This window comes from Lissotriton helveticus, chromosome 9 (genome assembly GCF_964261635.1).
Source record: "Lissotriton helveticus chromosome 9, aLisHel1.1, whole genome shotgun sequence".
Classification (NCBI taxonomy): domain Eukaryota; kingdom Metazoa; phylum Chordata; class Amphibia; order Caudata; family Salamandridae; genus Lissotriton; species Lissotriton helveticus.
The window spans coordinates 650,752,509-650,774,695 of record NC_136070.1 but is presented as its reverse complement, the minus strand read 5'-3'; the positions used below and the strand labels follow the sequence as shown (position 1 = coordinate 650,774,695).

General features: G+C 45.2%; 1 protein-coding gene across 2 annotated transcripts in view; it reads left to right on the top strand.

The window, feature by feature from the left end:
• The first annotated feature begins 7,081 nt into the window (after positions 1 to 7,081).
• The window catches only part of BAD (BCL2 associated agonist of cell death), a 52,526-nt gene continuing 37,420 nt past the window's right edge, over positions 7,082 to 22,187 (top strand). The window contains exons 1-2 of one of the 2 annotated variants that reach the window (XM_078660743.1): positions 7,082 to 7,244; positions 7,667 to 7,990. In XM_078660743.1, coding sequence (XP_078516869.1) covers positions 7,816 to 7,990 — 175 coding nt within the window. In that variant the 5' untranslated portion in view covers positions 7,082 to 7,244; positions 7,667 to 7,815. The remainder of the gene's footprint in view (positions 7,245 to 7,666; positions 7,991 to 22,187) is intronic. The other variant, XM_078660744.1, reaches the window with a different exon arrangement.

The window sequence follows — 22,187 nt, the reverse complement described above, 5'->3', positions numbered from 1 at the left end:
AGTGGTGGCTGGCATGGATCAGTGGTGACGGGGCAGTAGGGGGGGAGAAAGAAAAAAAACCTTATCTTTTCACCGCGTCTCTCCTCCGTTGTCTCTCTGTGTCTCATCCGACCAGAACGGAAACAGGAAGCACACAGGATCCCTGAAGCCAATCACAAGGCTGCTGTCAGCAGCGTTGTGATTGGTCTGAGCGCCATGGTTCAGTACTCAGACAGGCAGTGGGAGCCTGTTCAAGTTCTCCACCCAGGCTATGCATTACAGCCGGTGGAGAACATGTAAAGTGCGCATAACTGTTTGTTGAGCCCAAGACGGCCGGCCAAACCGTCATGCGCACTGACAGAGTGCACTCACCACTCCTCTGCCTGCTCTGTTTGCAGAGCAGCCAAGCCCCGCTCCGCAAAACTGCTTCAGTAGGAAAAAATAAAGTGATAATAACATCATGTTATTATCATTTTATTTTTCCTTGTTTACACTGCTAAAAAGCAGTAGGGCAATGCTCCTCCGCCTTAACAGAATAGCTGCCACTGCAACAAAGCGTGCACCCTTTCCATGCCAGAAGCCCACTTAGATTCAGTATTTCGAGGAGCAGCCATACAAATAATGTGGCAGTACAGCCAAAAGAAAATAGAGCTTGTTAAAAGTACACCAAAGTGTGAACATCATGAAAATTACCAGCATAGAACTTTACATGTTCTGGTGTGTAAAAAATCACATTTGCGAAAAATATTTGTGTGCCTTCAAAAGCAGCAACCTGGCATTATGAGCAGGAGCTAGGAGTTTGTCCTATCTGGCCCTACATTGATATGTCCCTTGCTGTGTTCCAGGTACCTGTTCTGTGTGCATGCGACACTTGGCTGGGGTAAGGGTCAAAGCAAAACACAGAGTCCACCAGGAACCGGGTGGGGTGTCAGAGTCTCATACTACCAATAAGTCTGTGGAACACCAACCGTCATTGCAGCAACTGTGGTTGTACAGCCATCGAGTGTGGACTTGAATGGGGACAGTCACACCACCTGGGCAATGACTAAGGGCTCCTTCACAGAAGCAGGCTACTGTGTGCATGCAATAAAAAGGCCACTGTGTGGTCTACTGCTGCTGCTAGTGGGGTAATTAAGTTCTTCAGAGGCAGTTATATGTGCCTACAGCATGGCACATGGCACAGGTAACAAGAAAGCATGCCGACCTCTGAGAATTTTGTATCTTGTGTTCTATCAGGATGGGCTGCTGCCAGCTGTTCGGGACTGTCTCCTGGTGGCCAATCAGCAACCACTGCCACAAATGAAGTACTTCCTATGATACAGAAAAAAGTTACTTAAATATAATCCTCGTTCTCAATCATTAAAATCGCAGCTGGATTCCCAGAGAACTCTCCCTCCTCTCAGGCGTCAGCAAAGTAAATAAACAGGAACATAGTATAGGAAGCTGGCTCTTTGTATAGTGGACCAAAAAGAGGTACACTGTGCAAAGCGTCCAGGTAATCACCAATGGAATTACAGAGACATAAATGACACCCCAAATGCTCTCTTTTGTGGTAGTGCGGGTGAGCAGTTAGGCATATCAGTGGGTGATGCTAAGCATTTGTTGAACACTCAAAGGCAGTAAGTGAGACGACACTCAAAAAGAAATCCGACACCAATTTATAAAAATAGCATATACTTTTATATGAATTTAGATGCCAAGATCATCGGAATTAGGTGAGTACTTTTTGAATTATGAATTTTTACTGTTTTAAAAAATGGACACTGCAGTTTCTGAAGTGGTAATGTTAACCTATGGAGGAAAGACATAAACTGCATACAGGTACTTCACAGCGACTTACGGGACCAATCTCCTGGACTTAAGGTAAGTATGGGGCCAGGTCCAAGGCAGAACCAACAGGTCACCTCAGGCGGCATTGGGGCGGCTGGTTGCAGAGGTGCTTTTCAGCGTCGGGTGCCCAATGGTATCCCATGGTGGAAAAACATGTACTGCATTCGGGCACTTCACAGTGACTTACGTGACCAAAGTCCTGGACTTAAGGTAAGTATGGGACAAGGTCCAAGGCAGCTTCAACAGGTTACCTCGGGCAGCACTAGGGAAGCCAAGTGCTTTTCAGCGTTGGGTGCCCAATGTTATCCTAAGGGGGAAAAACATGTACTGCATTCGGGCACTTCATCGCGACTAACTGGACCAATATCCTGGACTTAAGATGAGTATGAGGCAACGTCCAAGGCCCCACCAACAGGTCACCTTGGGAGGCTCCGGGGCATTCGGGTGCAGTGGCGTGTTACAGCATTCACTTTAATGGGGAACGGTCCAGTTGAAAAGAGGCTGCAAGCTGGTACTGGGAGACCAGTCAGGCTGAACCAACAAGGGGGCTCAGGTCTCACGATGGTCGAAGATGTGGGAACACCTTTGGTCATCTTCTCCATAGGTGCAATGGTGCTTTCCGGTGTCTGATTTGCGGCAGTCTGGAGTCCTCACAGTTCTTTTAAAGTGCCTGTGGGATGCAGGGAAGTAGCTCCGCTACCCCACTAGAGTTCCTGGGTCTTTGTTGAAGGCAGGCAATCCTCCCGGGCTTTTGGAGGCACACCAGCTGCAGGACGAGATAACCTTAATGCAATCTGGTGGGAACAGCAGACAGGCTGGCAGGATTGGCGTCAAGTCAGTTGGTTGTCCACAGTCCTTGCTTCTCGCAGCTCTTCAGTGATTTTGGGTTGTAAGGGGAGTGTAGGGTAGTAGCCAATGGGCTTCCTACCCCTGAGGTCACTACGCCCCCTATTGTTGCGCCGCAGGCCGAACCACTGCCTGTGACGCTGCCCATTTCCTCTTCAGTGGCCGCATTGCTTCCCACGACGCCTCTCTCTTTTTCTCAAGCACTTCACGGAGCAACACAGCAGCCCGCTATTGCCATTTTGGCGTCCCAGTTGCGCCCCGCACCGCCTGCTGCCTCTTTGCATCGGGCACGCCACAGACTTGCGCAGCGGTACGTTTCACATCACATTTTAGGAATACCGCAGTGCGCAGGTGGAGTCTGTGGCTTCCTATGCCTTTCTGGGGGACACTTGCACTTACCGTTTGCATGGTATCATTTTGTAGTTAATCTCCTTTGGGGCCATCTTATTGCCTGTTTTCCTTCTCTCCTTGACAGTCGTGCTCCCAGAGGTCCTTGGGGAAAAGTTGTTCTACCTTCCTTACATGGTGGCCTTTCTATTCTGCTCTTCACTCCTTTCCCTGTCCAAGATGGCAACGGTCTTCTTCCGATTTGGTCACTTCCTGTCTTGTCACTTCCTGTTTTTAACTTCCTGTTCTTGGGTATAAAAGGGGCAGAATCTTTTCCTTCATTGCATTGCAACACTCCTTGTTCCTGGTGGTGTGTTCTCGCTCCTGTTGGTTCCCTGCACTAGTTTTTGGTGGTGCTTTCCTTCCGTTGACGCTCTCCTTCCCTTGGCATCTCCTTCTCCAGTTTGAGTTCCTGTTTTCCTCCTGCTCCATCTTGGGCTTCTGGTTTCTCTGTTTTTCCCGGCTCATATCTTCTCTGTTGGAGTCTCCTCATCATCAAAGGTTTTCCCCTACAGGTTTTTCTTCCACTTGGGACTCCTTCTGGAGGGCACTGCTGCTTAGGCTTTTCACGGCCGTGGCTATCGGAAGGTGTCACCCATATCTCGGATAAACCAGGAACTACAAGAGCCGAAGTTGAGAACCATTCCACCATCTTAAGGCCGGTAAGAAATACTCCAAACGTGACAACTATATGACCACTTTCTGTGGGAAATGGGCATAACCCTGTCCCAGAGTTCCTAATAATGCCAACACCAAGATGGCAGACTTTAAATTTCGTTCCACATCGGTACCCCGACTTAGGGGTGGAACTATCCTGAAGGTGGACACACCTCTCTGACTACTAATTTTACTGCCTGTCCTGGTGCAAAATGGGCCCTGATCAGGAGTGATTGGCTCCCCTTACCTCTGAGGGGAGCCAGATTCACATACCAAAGGCAGTGGACTCTTTGAAGCTCCGTGTCTTGCATTGCTAATTTACCAGCCTTCCTGGAGGAGGTCTAAAATGCCTGAATCCAGAGCAGGCATTGTTCCTGACCTCCTGAGAGCATGCTGGTGGCAGCCAGCACACTAGAGGGCTGTTAGGTTTCAGGGGGTACCTTTAAGATACCCTCTGGGAGCATGCATTAATAACTCCATCACTGGAATCAGTGTGGGTTTATTATGAGGTGTTTGATAGCAAACACCATAGGTTTCAGTAAAGCCATTATGTAGATGGGGAACTTGTTTTGATCAGTGCCCAGTACATACCCTAAGATGGTTTTCCTGCTCACTTGTAATGTCTATTGCTAGAACTGGAAATCGTAGGGGCAAATCTGTTGTAGGGGTGACTTACGTATATTAGATGCTGTGACTTTAGCATGTCACACAGGAGTGTGTAATTTCATGTTTTCACCCATGGTTTGCACCATGTCACGCAGCCTGAAATGGAAGTCTGTGTGGAATTTGTGTGTGGGTCCCCTAGGGTGGTATAAGATATGATGCAGCCCTTTGGGGCCCTCTTTAGCACTCATGCCATAGGTACCTGTGGTACAATTCACTAGGAACAAACAAGGGTGCTAAAGTCCTTAACCAATTGTAGCAAAATAAGACAAAACCTTGTTTTGGTAAGGAACACTGGCACTGAGGTCTGGTTAGCAGGCCCCAGTGCACTGTTAGAGTCAAAAATAAAACCAGCATCTAGTACCTAAAAAGGGGGCACAAAGTTGGGAGAAAGCTATAACAAAAGCTCAGTTTCCTACACATAGCTTGGATTAAAGCAGTGTGTCTTCGACTGGCAAGTGGCAGAAGTGCTAAATATTTAAATACTTTGTATGAATTACCACATTGAATTACTTTTTGTGCACTCAGTGGCTGCCCTCACCAGCCAGAGCCTACAGGAAACATACCCCTTTCACTCACAAACTCACAATTAGCCTGTGCTGAAAGATCCAGCAGCATGTCTCAGAGAGGCCAAGTGGAACTGAGAAGGGGAGAACAATCTGTTTTTGCGCACTGGAATGATATAATGTATCCCTGTGTGCCATGTCACCATAACAAGTCTTCAGATCCATCGGCAGGGTAAGTTGCTTTGCAGGTAGATTGGCAGTGCAGAGATGAAATGCTGCACATCAGGCTGTTTGTTTGAAGTGCCTCATCCACACAAGCTTTGAGGGAACTTCACTGGCTGCCTATTGAGGAAAGGATCCAATTTAAGGCACTAAGCTTAGTCCACAGAGCGGTACATGATATAGGCCCCGTCCCTTTGCAAGAAAAATTCTCCGGGTACCATCCCAAAAGACAACTTCGTTCTTCAAGTGCCAGTCTGTTGGTTACTCCCAGATTTAAGCGATCCAGGATGGGAGGAAGGTCATTTAGTGTGACCGCCGCTCTCCTTTGGAACAAGCTTCCTCAAAACATTAGACAAATGGACTCCTTACTCAAGTTTAGGAATCACATTAAGACATGGCTCTTTCCTAGGGCTTGCTCCTTTCCCTTCTCTTCAAATGCTTGAAACTAGTTGCTGACTGGTCTAACTTTTTTTGATCAAAGCGCCAGGATACCCGTAGGGTGACAGTCTGCGCTATATAAGAATATATTCCATTCCATTCCATTCCAAGTTGCTCATGATCACCAAAGTGTGTCGGAGAGTTATATATATATATGTGGCCAATGATTTTAATGCAGTGATGCGGACACAAGCATTAAAATGTGTGAATCTAACCCCTCATGGTGGTACTTGGCAGCAATGTAAATGATCCGATAGGTCCAGAGTGTCTATGCACATTTTATTCTAAGCCAGTGGCTCTTGCTTCATTTCAAGTTCTTGAAGTGCTTTAAACTGCATCACAGGCATAATACAGCCACTTGCATTGCAATCAAAAACTAATTTCTGAGCTGTTTTTAAAAGGAAAGTCTTGATTTTATTAATGGCACAGAAGTGAATATTGTCCCTCCTCTTTTGGTTTAATATTTCTACACTTGTTGGTCATGCTGTACAATAATATTTGCTTTTATACCCTCCCATAATATCTACATTAAACAAGGGTTTTTCTCATGCCTTAATTCCTGTGCCCTGAGCATGGCCTTCGTTATCAGACTGGTGTGGATATCGAGGTGCATATAGGATGTCAGTTGACAACTATGCAATGCAATTGATTTTGTTGGCAGATGACAAGAGTAAATGTAATTTGTACTTGTAAAGAGCACTAATACCCCAACGGGGGTGTCCTGGCGCTGTATTGCATACCGCTGTGGAACCCTTCCTGGCTTTTCCCGGTGAAATGTCCACTCCTGGGCACCCCCAAGGCGAAGCCAGGCATCCCAGTGCTGTTGGGGCCAGTGTGGAGATTAAGCAAGCTATTGCCCAGAGTTGCACCCATGATTAGAATAGGCACTGAGACGAGAATTATCAGGTCCGAGGAAATTGAGCCCAAGACCCGCCCCGGGCCAGACCTCTACATCAGGGTCTGCTGCTCTAACCATTGAGCCACACTTCTCCACAAGAGTGGTGTTATCTTTTTCTTATTAATATTTATCGAACTTTCTGAGGTCTTTGTTTTTCCGCATCAAGGAAAAAGGTAATTCTGAAATGTCTCGTTGCCATCTTAAAATCTGTAATATAACAGAGCAGCAGAGTGAAACTATGGTTCATGTCAAAGTCAATACATAAGTCATTTACATACATGCCAACGTTTTAGAAAAAAAAAGTTTGAGACTTTCCCCGGCATTGACATCTATTTTAAAAGAGGCTACTTCAAGCGGGAGACAGCTAAAATAGAGTGATATTTTGCTTCAAATATGCATGTAAGCATTTCACATGTGCAGCTACTGGAGCGGAAAGTATTAGGATTACTGCACTGTTTTGTTCAGCGCCATGGCGCCTAGTTTTGCCAAACTCTATGAACAGGGTTAGCGCTCTAGTTCTTTCGTAGACGCTCGCGGGTGAGTCAAAACATCAAATCCGAGATGAACAGGCATTACTAGAATGCTGTGCAGGAACCCAGGTCGCTTTGTTGCAGTAGTCCGTCCTCTATTTTAGGTGGTTCTATCTACACCGGAAGTAAGTAGAAATGCATCTGTCTTGAGCTCAGAAGGAAATCTTGCCCGGCTGCTCGGTATGTTGCCACCTGATTGGCTGCCTCTCTTAAAGTTACCTGGGTGACGGTGGGTACAGAGGGCAGCCTGTGAAAACATCGGAGTGTAATGTGACGGCGACCAAAAGGGTAAGTGAACTAATCCTCTTTCTAATAGGGGGTACGACGCTGGGTTTGTGCTGGTATAGAGCAACATCCGTGGCGGAAGGGCAGTGAACACCAATTGTTGGTATACATGCCTACAGGCCCTATTCAGGTTGGAGACTTTGATTTTTTAAAGCCCAAAATGGCTTTATTTAAGGTGTTTCCCTCTTAAAATATCCTCTGCTTCAATGTAAGTGAATGGGGAAGCGTAATTTGCCCGATTTAAAAAAAAAAATCTCCCTCTAAAACCATCATCAGAATGTTGCAATTTATGATACTAAGTTCCTTCTTTACGCATTTGCAATGGGAAATCTTACCTTTTCGCCCTCTAGTGTATCTTTTATCATGTCCTTCAGTAGTTGTAAAGTAACGTTCGGTATATATTTTTAATGTTGTTTTGCCCTTAGGCATTCATCTTCAACAAGGTTGCGCGGTGACCATTCGAGGAGTGTTTTTTCGGTGCAGACAGAAACGAACTTGTTCAATAAATCTTACCCCGTCTCTCTTCGTGCCTCATTATCCCCTGGATTAGTGTCAGGGAAACGTCGGCGAAACCATGGCGACTGCATTTCAGGTTGGGGGCGATGACGACGTAGTGGAGAACCCCGATGTCTTTGGACCAGACCCTCAACCGGTGCGAGTGCTTTCAGGCGGCAGGTCGAAGATGGGCAAGCAACACCACACGGCTCCTGTCCTGCATCATCCAAGCACTCTTGAAACAACCAGCAGCTGTAAGTATTGCTCGCTAAATTAGTTATATGGCGAGAAACCAGGGCTGCTTAGGCCTCAGTTTGGGAGAATCTCTGCGAGCTTCATTACTTTTAATCCAAAATATGATCATCCTCCTCACAGACAAGCTAATAAAGGCTTCTTTTCAGGGCTTTTGAACCTCATCAAGTTTTTTCATTAGGCCTAAATCCCCAGATAAATTGTTATTAAATGTTCAAGGCAGGGCTTTAAGTGGGATAACAAAACTACGTGGTCTCTCAAAGTGGCATGGACGATGTAACTAAGGGCGTGGTTTAAAAACACCTAAGCTACAAATCTGTGCTTAGCATAGTGGGCTGCCTCACTGGTATTTTGCTGTTTGTCATTGCATCCAGACTTGTAATACAACAAGTATCATTACACCTAGAACAAGCCAGGACTATTGGCTTTGACAATGACTTTTAGTTGCATGAGATAAATAAGCAACAACTATGGCTTCCTTACATAGAATATTGAAAATGCTTCAGTTCTGAAATGATGAAACTGTGAAAGAACTTTAACGAGTCTTTTTGAAGTTAGTTATAAGTTAGTGAAGGGTGGTACTGCTGCAGAGTTAAGATTTGTTTTTCACCCTTATAGTGAGGGCAAAAACATAGATCGATAGGGACCCGTCTCAGCACCTGCTTTTTAGAACTGCCTGTACTGGCCACCGCAGGACCCGGCTCACTTGGAGCTGTGGTTAAAGGAAATACGCTTTTGAAAACTGCTAAACAGCTGTTAAATGGTGACGCAAAATACAGCTGCATACATAGGACTGTGTGCACATGCGTGAATAACACTAAGAAAGTCTTAACACTTATGCAGATGGTTAGGTTTGGCATTGCTGTTTGAGAGACTTCCTTGATATATGAACTACAGGTCAAGGCACAGTGTTAAGTAGGGTAACCAAATCAATCTGATTGCAAAATGCAAACCCGTTGGTGTTGGAAGTTTTTAAGCATGTTAATGTAATTTCTCTAGCTTAATTGAAACTTGTGCAATGTTTTCCCATGCATACCTCCATGCTTTCCATTTAAAATGCATGTAAAGGTATACGATCGGCATGTTATTGTAGTTGTGTTCTTTGAAACTTGTATTATTTTACTTGTTTTCTTTAGTTACATCTGGTAGCTGAGCTAGAAATATTAACTTGAGGAGATGAAGCATTAGGGCGGGCGAATGGATACAGGGATTTTGTTCCAGACCCTGGCTGCATAGATGGAATGGCCTGTGTCTTGTCTTCTTTTTTCTACTTCTTAGCAGTCTGATGGTGTCCTGGCTGCATGTGCACTGAGAATCGTCAGAGATGGTGCACTTGTCTGCAAGATAAGCGGGGTGCAGATTGTGATGGCTTTGTAAATGATTCAGCTAGTTTTGATGATGGTGCGGGCTAGCAAAGGGAGTGTATGAAGTTCCATCAGGATGCGGGTGATGTGAATATATATGTATAAACTGGATGAGTGTGTAGGATGCCCACCCTAAGGAGTACAAGTGTGGAGGCTAGGAGTCCATGGAGTAGGGTATCCTCAACATCCAAATGCAAGAGCGCAATGGCTTGAACAGCATTTCTGAAGTCGCTTTCTGGAAAAAACGCTTTGACTTTTTTCGGAAGAGAGAGCTGGTACCGGAAGGAAAACGAGAAACACAAGTGATTCTTGATAGATATCATTTAAAGAGTACTAATTCATAAGCTGTTTCTGAACAGAGAAAATTCCTTATTTTCCATCTGACAGTGTCTCAAGCTTCTCTACACCGTGCATCACACTTTGTTACAGGGGCTATGTGGTAAGAAAGGGACTTTAGGTTTGTAGTAACTACACTTGCCTACAGTGCCATTCGGTCAAGGGGCAGTGCAGAAGAAGGGTAAAAACTAAAGCCAGGAACAGGTGTCAATTGAAAGGACTGGGTGCTCAAAGGAGATGTAGTTGCACAACTTCTGCCCCCCCAAATCTGCCTACTTGCTTAAGCAAGGAAGTTTTGGTAAGTGTCCAGTGTGGAAGCAGGGACTACCATATGACTCATGGTACTCCTGTTTGTAGGAAGGCATTAAGCGTAGGCCAGGTGGAGCTTGCTTTGGATAGGATTCTTTACTGAGCTGGCAGGAGAGTAAGGATCAAGGCACTGAGGTGTTCATCTCAGCAGTGAACTGCTGTATTGCGTAGCTTATGCTCTGTAAACACCTTAATTGGTTCAACATGTAAGTACTTAAAACTTAAAGGTGTGGAGGGTCGAGGGGAATATTTAACGACCTGTCTGCTGAAACCCCTATTCTTAATACATATCACAAAAAAGGAGCAGAACAGGTCTAGGGGTGGTGTGTGGCCATGACAGAAATCGTGAAACACTTAGGTGTGTATGTGAAAAGATGTTGCTATATGACAAGCACTAGAACACTGGCTTGTACACGTCCCATCAGGCCACCCTCGTGGTGGAATGTCATCATGTGGGAAGTGATGGTCACTCTCAATTGCAACTGACCATAGAGTGTCGGAAATCGAAGTAATGATACTTATAAAAAAAAAGTGAAGATGAAAATAATAATATTAATCATAAACACAGAGTGCAGTGCTGAAATGATCGTGATGAGTAAAATTGACTACCAGGACTCAGGAAATGTTCTAACTGCAGTCAAGGTGTCAAGATTAAAAACACGCTGAGCAGTAGTAGACTGGAACTGCTCGTTAGCGCTGTGCAGAGTGGTCGACATGTTTCAGCCTATGGGGGGAAGTTCCCCAGCTTTCTTCAGGACCTATAATATTTAATGCTACTGCAACTTATAGTGATTTGTGAATACAAAAATACCACAAACAGTACATATCTACCAGGAACTTAACAGTCCAATGTTCACTGGAGAGAGAGACATAATTTCTTCCTGTCAAAAAAACAAAGGTATAGAATAGTCACTCAACTATCCAAGGTTACACCCACATACACACATCTGCATGTTTACACAATCGCCGTACATTTAAACACACCTGCGTGAATAATTTACATTCCGCATAATACAAGAAGCATAATAGCTTAATCACGCAGAGGCATTGCCTCATGGTGATACTCACCCAGCTTTGTGTGGGTGAAGACCTCACCTCGCCCGGCAACCGCTCGGGAGAATGAGGCCCCGCTCTGTAGTGTAGAAATAGGACATAGTTAGCACACAATCTATACTATGCCCAGCCAAATTACACTACACATAAACCCAACAGACGTGTGATAGACACCTATCTGCCCGACCAACACTCTGCCAAAAACCTGCATGCGCAGAGAGATAACCTTTGTGCCAAAAAGCAGTGTAAGTGCTGATAAACATCACTGGCTGTCTATCTTTAAAATCCAATAGAGGACAATCATTTCCACAACATGGTCGGGATGCATATTGGGTCTTTAGCAAAGAAAACAACCAATCAATTGATCGCTATTTAGTGGAGTATGGGGAAACAATTTATATAATTTAGACTCCAAAAAAGGGGAGGGAAAACTCCTTGGGTGACTATCTTTGAGCTCCCCCCTCCAGTCAGGCTCTTTAAATGCCCAAATCGTGTGAGCAAGGTCTTTATGAAACAGAAACTGTCTAGGCTACTAAAGATAAGGTTATCTTAATACAAACAAAATGAATGCAGCCAAAAACGTCTCGCGTCTCACCTGTCCGTCGGTGCCCCTCGTTAAGGTCCGAGCGGAAGTGGAGGTGTTTGTTAATGCCGCCCTCCTGTTTTATAATGAACGAAGGAATTTGTTAATAAGTCACATGGGGCTCCAAATCTAATCTGAAATGTTACCAAAGTGTCCTCGTTGGTCAGACACAATACGAATCTCTCGAGAAACTGAGAAAAGTATAGTTTGTTCGTGTCTCTTCATCTGAGTGTGGACACGGTTTTGCGCAAGCGCGTAGTGAAAATGCAGTTTCCTCGCGCATGCGTAGTAACAATAAGGGATGCGAAACTGTTGGCATATTTGTAAACATCGCCCCCACCATGGAATGATGTTCTACCATTTGAACTGGTTATAATGATAGGGAAAACTGAAATGAGGAAAATACCATTAAGTGTAGGACATATATGATTATTGGTCTGATTTCCAATTTATCTTAGCAACGCAGGATCGAGCTAAATACACTGACTGTTAGACATGTGCATATTTAAGAGACGGACAAGGTGCTGACGGAAGGATGGAGACATTTGGCAGAGATGGTGCCTTAAAGACTATGCGTACACTGAAAAAACGTAATTCTCAGGAGGGGCGTGGTCTCAAGGATGGACAGTCAATGATTATTAGAATCTGACTATCATAGATACCATAGGGGTCCTCCAGTAATGAAATGAATTGGATGCAAAAGTCATTTAGATGTCGCAACAAAGGAATAGAGTTGGAAAAGTACGGCAGGGTCGGTGCCACACACAATTAAGTTGGGTGAGCCCAAGTGTAAACAAAAACACGTTTACATCAATAGCAAGACCCGCAACAGGAAAGTTGCTCTTAATACTTAAAACATAAAGGTGTGGAGGGTCGAGGGGAATATTTAACGACCTGTCTGCTGAAACCCCTATTCTTAATACATATCACAAAAAAGGAGCAGAACAGGTCTAGGGGTGGTGTGTGGCCATGACAGAAATCGTGAAACACTTAGGTGTGTATGTGAAAAGATGTTGCTATATGACAAGCACTAGAACACTGGCTTGTACACGTCCCATCAGGCCACCCTCGTGGTGGAATGTCATCATGTGGGAAGTGATGGTCACTCTCAATTGCAACTGACCATAGAGTGTCGGAAATCGAAGTCATGATACTTATCAAAAAAAAAAAAGTGAAGATGAAAATAATAATATTAATCATAAACACAGAGTGCAGTGCTGAAATGATCGTGATGAGTAAAATTGACTACCAGGACTCAGGAAATGTTCTAACTGCAGTCAAGGTGTCAAGATTAAAAACACACTGAGCAGTAGTAGACTGGAACTGCTCGTTAGCGCTGTGCAGAGTGGTCGACATGTTTCAGCCTATGGGGGGAAGTTCCCCAGCTTTCTTCAGGACCTATAATATTTAATGCTACTGCAACTTATAGTGATTTGTGAATACAAAAATACCACAAACAGCACATATCTACCAGGAACTTAACAGTCCAATGTTCACTGGAGAGAGAGACATAATTTCTTCCTGTCAAAAAAACAAAGGTATAGAATAGTCACTCAACTATCCAAGGTTACACCCACATACACACATCTGCATGATTACACAATCGCCGTGGAAATGATTGTCCTCTATTGGATTTTAAAGATAGACAGCCAGTGATGTTTATCAGCACTTACACTGCTTTTTGGCACAAAGGTTATCTCTCTGCGCATGCAGGTTTTTGGCAGAGTGTTGGTCGGGCAGATAGGTGTCTATCACACGTCTGTTGGGTTTATGTGTAGTGTAATTTGGCTGGGCATAGTATAGATTGTGTGCTAACTATGTCCTATTTCTACACTACAGAGCGGGGCCTCATTCTCCCGAGCGGTTGCCGGGCGAGGTGAGGTCTTCACCCACACAAAGCTGGGTGAGTATTACCATGAGGCAATGCCTCTGCGTGATTAAGCTATTATGCTTCTTGTATTATGCGGAATGTAAATTATTCACGCAGGTGTGTTTAAATGTACGGCGATTGTGTAATCATGCAGATGTGTGTATGTGGGTGTAACCTTGGATAGTTGAGTGACTATTCTATACCTTTGTTTTTTTGACAGGAAGAAATTATGTCTCTCTCTCCAGTGAACATTGGACTGTTAAGTTCCTGGTAGATATGTACTGTTTGTGGTATTTTTGTATTCACAAATCACTATAAGTTGCAGTAGCATTAAATATTATAGGTCCTGAAGAAAGCTGGGGAACTTCCCCCCATAGGCTGAAACATGTCGACCACTCTGCACAGCGCTAACGAGCAGTTCCAGTCTACTACTGCTCAGCGTGTTTTTAATCTTGACACCTTGACTGCAGTTAGAACATTTCCTGAGTCCTGGTAGTCAATTTTACTCATCACGATCATTTCAGCACTTCACTCTGTGTTTATGATTAATATTATTATTTTCATCTTCACTTTTTTTTGATAAGTATCATGACTTCGATTTCCGACACTCTATGGTCAGTTGCAATTGAGTGACCATCACTTCCCACATGATGACATTCCACCACGAGGGTGGCCTGATGGGACGTGTACAAGCCAGTGTTCTAGTGCTTGTCATATAGCAACATCTTTTCACATACACACCTAAGTGTTTCACGATTTCTGTCATGGCCACACACCACCCCTAGACCTGTTCTGCTCCTTTTTTGTGATATGTATTAAGAATAGGGGTTTCAGCAGACAGGTCGTTAAATATTCCCCTCGACCCTCCACACCTTTATGTTTTAAGTATTAAGAGCAACTTTCCTGTTGCGGGTCTTGCTATTGATGTAAACGTGTTTTTGTTTACACTTGGGCTCACCCAACTTAATTGTGTGTGGCACCGACCCTGCCGTACTTTTCCAACTCTATTCCTTTGTTGCGACATCTAAATGACTTTTGCATCCAATTCATTTCATTACTGGAGGACCCCTATGGTATCTATGATAGTCAGATTCTAATAATCATTGACTGTCCATCCTTGAGACCACGCCCCTCCTGAGAATTACGTTTTTTCAGTGTACGCATAGTCTTTAAGGCACCATCTCTGCCAAATGTCTCCATCCTTCCGTCAGCACCTTGTCCGTCTCTTAAATATGCACATGTCTAACAGTCAGTGTATTTAGCTCGATCCTGCGTTGCTAAGATAAATTGGACATCAGACCAATAATCATATATGTCCTACACTTGAGGAAAATTATTTCAGTTTTCCCTATCATTATAACCAGTTCAAATGGTATAACATCATTCCATGGTGGGGGCGATGTTTACAAATATGCCGACAGTTTCGCGTCCCTTATTGTTACTACGCATGCGCGAGGAAACTGCATTTTCACTACGCGCTTGCGCAAAACCGTGTCCACACTCAGATGAAGAGACACGAACAAACTATACTTTTCTCAGTTTCTCGAGAGATTCGTATTGTGTCTGACCAACGAGGACACTTTGGTAACATTTCAGATTAGATTTGGAGCCCCATGTGACTTATTAACAAATTCCTTCGTTCATTATAAAACAGGAGGGCGGCATTAACAAACACCTCCACTTCCGCTCGGACCTTAACGAGGGGCACCGACGGACAGGTGAGACGCGAGACGTTTTTGGCTGCATTCATTTTGTTTGTATTAAGATAACCTTATCTTTAGTAGCCTAGACAGTTTCTGTTTCATAAAGACCTTGCTCACACGATTTGGGCATTTAAAGAGCCTGACTGGAGGGGGGAGCTCAAAGATAGTCACCCAAGGAGTTTTCCCTCCCCTTTTTTGGAGTCTAAATTATATAAATTGTTTCCCCATACTCCACTAAATAGCGATCAATTGATTGGTTGTTTTCTTTGCTAAAGACCCAATATGCATCCCGACCATGTTGTGGAAATGATTGTCCTCTATTGGATTTTAAAGATAGACAGCCAGTGATGTTTATCAGCACTTACACTGCTTTTTGGCACAAAGGTAATCTCTCTGCGCATGCAGGTTTTTGGCAGAGTGTTGGTCGGGCAGATAGGTGTCTATCACACGTCTGTTGGGTTTATGTGTAGTGTAATTTGGCTGGGCATAGTATAGATTGTGTGCTAACTATGTCCTATTTCTACACTACAGAGCGGGGCCTCATTCTCCCGAGCGGTTGCCGGGCGAGGTGAGGTCTTCACCCACACAAAGCTGGGTGAGTATCACCATGAGGCAATGCCTCTGCGTGATTAAGCTATTATGCTTCTTGTATTATGCGGAATGTAAATTATTCACGCAGGTGTGTTTAAATGTACGGCGATTGTGTAATCATGCAGATGTGTGTATGTGGGTGTAACCTTGGATAGTTGAGTGACTATTCTATACCTTTGTTTTTTTGACAGGAAGAAATTATGTCTCTCTCTCCAGTGAACATTGGACTGTTAAGTTCCTGGTAGATATGTACTGTTTGTGGTATTTTTGTATTCACAAATCACTATAAGTTGCAGTAGCATTAAATATTATAGGTCCTGAAGAAATCCTGAAGAAAGCTGGGGAACTTCCCCCCATAGGCTGAAACATGTCGACCACTCTGCACAGCGCTAACGAGCAGTTCCAGTCTACTACTGCTCAGCGTGTTTTTAATCTTGACACCTTGACTGCAGTTAGAACATTTCCTGAGTCCTGGTAGTCAATTTTACTCATCACGATCATTTCAGCACTGCACTCTGTGTTTATGATTAATATTATTATTTTCATCTTCACTTTTTTTTGATAAGTATCATGACTTCGATTTCCGACACTCTATGGTCAGTTGCAATTGAGAGTGACCATCACTTCCCACATGATGACATTCCACCACGAGGGTGGCCTGATGGGACGTGTACAAGCCAGTGTTCTAGTGCTTGTCATATAGCAACATCTTTTCACATACACACCTAAGTGTTTCACGATTTCTGTCATGGCCACACACCACCCCTAGACCTGTTCTGCTCCTTTTTTGTGATATCAACATGTAAGTAGCCTGTACTGTTAGTGCCTGTTGTAGGTGTTTACTGTGCAGGTGCATTGGGCCTGCATAATTTTGGACAGAATTGCTTAATTAGGATTGTGTGCACACCTGGACGTGAGTGCAGGTCATACCATGCACAAGAGCTGTTTTGCTCCTATAAAAGATTACTGTTGACCCCTGTTCCACTACAAGCGCTTTCATCATACTGTGGGTTGCGAGGATTGTGTGTGATGCACACATCAATTTAGCTGCCTGGCTGTTTGCATTGAGCTACCATTGTCTGAAGTTGTGGCATAGGGGTGGTTTGAGTTTCCAGATTTATGTTTACAATCCCAGACTCGCCCATGTAAGTGGTCGAGACAGTATCTATACACGCCTTGTTGCCATTACTTGAACATCATTTTTGTGTTGCTTGTATATAGTTCTAGATTGCTTTATTATAAAGCTGTGAAATGGGGCAAATTAAGTAGAGTGCTGCTTTTTGTATTAGACAGCGAAGGAGCTTAAAGGAGTTTATATTTCAAATATTTAAGCTATTGCATATATTAAAGAAGTTCTGAATTACCAAAAGAGATATTAACATTTTGATGAGGCAGACATTTATATACTGCAAGCTTCGTAAGAATAGTTGATGATAATGGGAAACAGTTTCTAGTTTTGTTGCCCGTGCACAGGCAATGTTTTGTTCAGTTGTGTGTGTTTTTTCTCTTCTCCTAATAGAGAGTATGCCCTGCATATGTTAGTAAAAAGTGTAGATTGTGGGCATTGTTCTGGATGCTGTCTGTGTTCCATTCCTTGGTACTTAAGAAGTGGCTGTGCCACATTGTGGAGCAGTGCGTATTTTTAATTGTGCATTTCATGTAATGATATCACGTTAATGTGCTTTATATAATGCAAAACATGAGTATATTGGTATGGTGCTTAACACATTGAACACTTGTTGAGTAGTAATGTCGCATGGGCAGGTGTGTGAGCTGGAGTCCATGCTCTTGTAAGTGCTTCTTAGCTTAGTGTCATGCGATTAGGCAAAATCAGGCAAAAAATTATTTAATAAATCCCTTGTAACAATAAAAAATGAACAATCGCTTACACCTGATGTCCAAATGTTACATTGGTGCTCGAAATTTAACAGGAGGACTTTGTTGGTTGTTGTCTCCTCTGTGGTCATGATCTGGTGTCTCCTGAAGCTGGCGTTTGTTGCCGAATGATGGTACCTAATCTGCAAAAGAAGTCAATAAGTTAGTGTGGTTTTTCTTTTTCTCAGACCACACTGATAGTCTCCTCTGCCAGCCAGCAGAGCTTCAACTGACTGTTCCCTTTAGTGGCAACAGAGCCTTGATGTCATTGGTTTCCATAAAGCTCCATACTATCATAAATGGTTTACTAATTGTGTGCCCAAGTTTTTACCCAGGGTTCCTGGGTTGATTTTTGTTGTTGTTGGATTTTTACAGCTGATACATTGCATTTTCCAGCCTTGTGTAAACTATTTAGGCCTTCATCCCAGTTATTTTTTTTTTTCCTTACAATGCCTTGTGTGCTTCTAAACCAAGTGTTGTAAAAGATCAGTCTGGGAAAGTGGAGAGGATTCATCTGTGGGCTTCAAGTTGATGTCATTGAATGTCGCTGTCCATGTCATTAGCCAGCAACCCTTATTTGCTTTTGAGAAAAATAATTTGATATTTCCAGTACAACCAATGTATTTTGCATGTCTCGTGAATCTTCAATAAGACTGATCCAGCATTAGAATTTGGCAATCTTGTAATGCTACATTTACTTAACAGTAATAGCATTACTCTGAGTCCTTCTCGCGCCGTGATGACTCACTTAGTGAGTTCTCTGTGCCTCCGATCACAACTCTTTCCCCCATATAAAATTCCCTCCCCACCTCCTTGCTTCCTGTTCCATACCAAGCCCAAACACCACACAGTTGGACTGGCTGAAAAGTATGTCAGGGTGTAGGAAATTAGGATCTGCTTTCATGGTCACCCCCACTTTTTGCTGGTGTCATTATGTTTTAATGACTAGTCTGACTAGGATCCTGGTTATCAGGGACCCAGTCTCTGGGCTTATCCCCTACATTGGACATGGTGAGTACTTGGGTACACTCCAGGTTGGCTACTAGTGTACCCTAATAAGCCCCCAGTATGTGGTACTAAGGTATCCAGGGCATAGGTACACCAGGGGTCTCCCATGGCCTTAAGCATGTATTATGCCACCCATGAGTGACCACTCAAATTGTAACTACATGCATGCCATTGCAGCCTGTGTAAGATGGTGCTAGGCGCCTTACATCTGAGGTCACTGCACTTAAAACCTATAAGGTAGGCCTTGTAATCCTGAAGGCAGGGTGCCTGATTCTAAGTGTGAGAGTGCCCCGTGTCTGAGCAGGACACTCCTACAACCTTCGGAGTACATTCTCCCAGGTTGCAAGTGCATCAGCCATTAAGATACATAGAGTGGCCATGCGTCATTACGCGATGACCATCTGTAAATTGGCTGTAACGAACCCGGTCATGTTTGGTATCAAACATGTTTCTACAAAGATCCTCCTGGAGGCCCTCATTACTCCCTGTACCAGGTTTCTACACCCGGACAGCAAACTATGGCTGCTGCCGCCCAGAGACACGATTCTGCCCTCCAGCTGCTGAGCCAAGCTCAAGCAGAGGAAGGCAGGACTATAGGTATCTTGTCACAGGAAGGGGTGACCACCTCCCAGACAGGACTTAGTGTATTGGGACAGGGTTGGAGCGCTTGCCAGCACCACTGAGGCCGCTTGAAGGGCACATTTGGTGCCCTCCCTGCATACTCCAGCTCAAAGAAGTTCAGGGTGACTTGGCTCCCTCTCTGGCGCGAAACTGGACAAAGGAAATGGGCGTATCCTCCCCATTGTCCAGCCCCTCCTCTGGTAGGGACCCCTGAATCTTTGTAACCCTTTCCTTAGGGTACTTAAGGGCTTACCTGTGGGTGGGTCCCGAGATTCGTCGTGGGACAAGATTCAGATCACATACCACTTCAACATCACCCGTCTGGGACCTCGCTGGGCTTTGCGTTGTGAACCGAGACTGCAAATGGTAATACTCCTGCTGCTCCTGGTCTTCTCATCCTGCAAGTCTGCTGCAACGTCTGTGCCTGTGCTCCATACAAGTTCTTCACTGGACCTGTGAACATCCAAGACACCTGAAGGAATCTCCCTTGGAGCGAAGGAGGCACTCCCCTGCATCTGCAGGCACTGCAATGCAGCTGACCGGTCTGCTGATCCTGAGCTCCCACGGACTCCGAAAGACTCAGTAGAATAGGTGGTGGTTCTGCAAATCCCTCGAGGCCTGCACGGTCACCAAGTTTGAGGCCAGTAACCCTCGTCGGAACGGCTAGACCAGAACCCCTGTGCACCGCGTCGACTTGCCGTTGCCAACACTTGTTGACTCTCTCCACTAGAGATCTTCGGACTCCAAGAAGCTCTTACCTCAAGCATCTCCTGCAGGCAAGATCTTCGCCTGCATCGTGTCCACTGCACCGTGGGTCTTCATCTTTTGGTGAGCTGCTCGAGGTCCTCTTGCGACTCCTGTGCCTCCGGCCTGTTGGTCCTCTCATGGGTCTTCTTTGGCTCCAGTCAGCTCCCCTGCATGCTCTGGATCTGCACTGGCTTACCTGCTCGTGGTGAGTCACTTGGACCTTGCTGGTCCCGACACTGCCTCTTTTTCTTCGACTACGTTGTGTGCTTTTGCCAAGGCTTGTTGGTGCCCCAACCCGACACTGACCAGTTGGCACCTGACATGCGACGTGGGACAGCTCGTGCACAGCACCTGGTCCTCCCCTGCTTTCCCTGGTCTATAACAGCTACAACTTCAGGGGCACATTCAACTCCCCTGCACCCACAGACATCGGTGGGCATTCGTCTTCTGTGCCTCTTGGTCACCTCTGAGTGGCATAGACTGTCCTCTCTGCTTGCAGGTTCTTCTCACCTTGAATCCACCTTTGGTTTCCACCGGACTCCGTTGTCGTCTTCTCCAGCACCTTTCCTGAAGTCCTCCATTGTGGTCTATGGCAGGTTCCAATGTCACTTGACACCTATGGACCCAGCTTCCCTGGTGTGGGTATCCTGGTTCCTGGGATATCCACTGGTGGGGTGACTCTCCAACCTTCCTGTTAGAACTGGGGGTCTCTAGTTGGCTGAGGTAGGTACCTTAGTCCAAATAGGGACTCTCGATTCTTGTCAAGGAAAGTAGGGATACACTCTTAGATAACCCCTGCTCACCCTCCAGTAGCTTGGCATGAGCAGCCAGGCTTATCTCCAAGGCAATCTGTAAACTATTTGTAACCACACTCCCAGTAACACAGTGATAACACCACAAATGGACACAACACTGATTTAGGAAAATAGCTGTATCTTTATCAAGAAGAAATACGATGAGACCAAACGATAAAATTATCCATCATATGCGTATTCGTATTATTTCACTGGGCCGGTTATTAGGCCAACAATCACTTGTAGGTTCTTGCGGTATTAATGAGCAGTTCACGATCTAGTGCAGTCCTAATGTAATGCTATGCAGTTCGTAATGCAGTTTGTAATGTAGAAATAAGACCGTCCTTAGTGCAAGTACTAATGTGGTTCGTAAAGCTAGTAATAATGCAGTCCGTAATGCAAGTGCTAATGCGGATCGTAAAAGCAATTAATAAGGCAGTTCGAAGTGCAAGTACTAATGCAGATCCGAAAAGTAAGTAATAATGCAGTTCGTAGTGCACGTACTAATGCGGATCGTAAAAGCAATTCGGCACAGATCGCGGTGCTTGTGAAGGTCTCTATGCCACTCTTGGCTAACTTGCGGTCAGCGACTGCCAAAATATGCCCCAATACTGTTGCGAAGGAAACAAAGGGCAGCTCCACAATCCGACCCCGGTACTGCCAATCCTCTGCGAGTACGGGCCGCGATTCTGACTTGGGCGGAGGCTCGCACTGCAAAGATGGGAAAGGCTGAGAGCGGTCTCTCGTAGCATGCACTCCGCCCCAGGCAGGGACACACGCACGCTCGCTGAGGGTTACCTGGGGGTAGGGGTGCAGTCTCGCTTTCCTCTCCTTGTGGCTTGGGCATCACGCTGTGCGGCTTTGGGTTGGCGGTGGCTGCTTTTCGCAGTGAGAGTCGGGCCACGAGATGACTGGCTCGCAGCTGATCGGCTTCCATTGATCTTGGGCAAAGGACCTCGGACCCACGATGGTGAAGGTTCACAGGTCTGTCCTTGGCAAAGGCAGGCTCGGGCCGGCGGCGGTGATTTCTCACAGCTCCCCCTTGGGATGACGGTCCGGGCTGATGGCGATAACGATCACAACACTTCTGGTCATGCTGTTGATCGAAGCAGAGCGCAAGACTGCTCCGGGGCACACGGTCACGGGGAAATTCTTACGAAGGTCCCATCCTACAAAAAGTGCACACACACACACACACACAGCGTCGTTGAGACACACTTGGAAACTTTGATGTTCCTGAGTTTCCACAACAGGGAGCCAGCTCCTCTCGGGCCCTTGGAGACAAGTTACTTCAGGACACAGCACACAGCAAAGTTCTTTCAAGCAGGGGGACACAGCACACAGC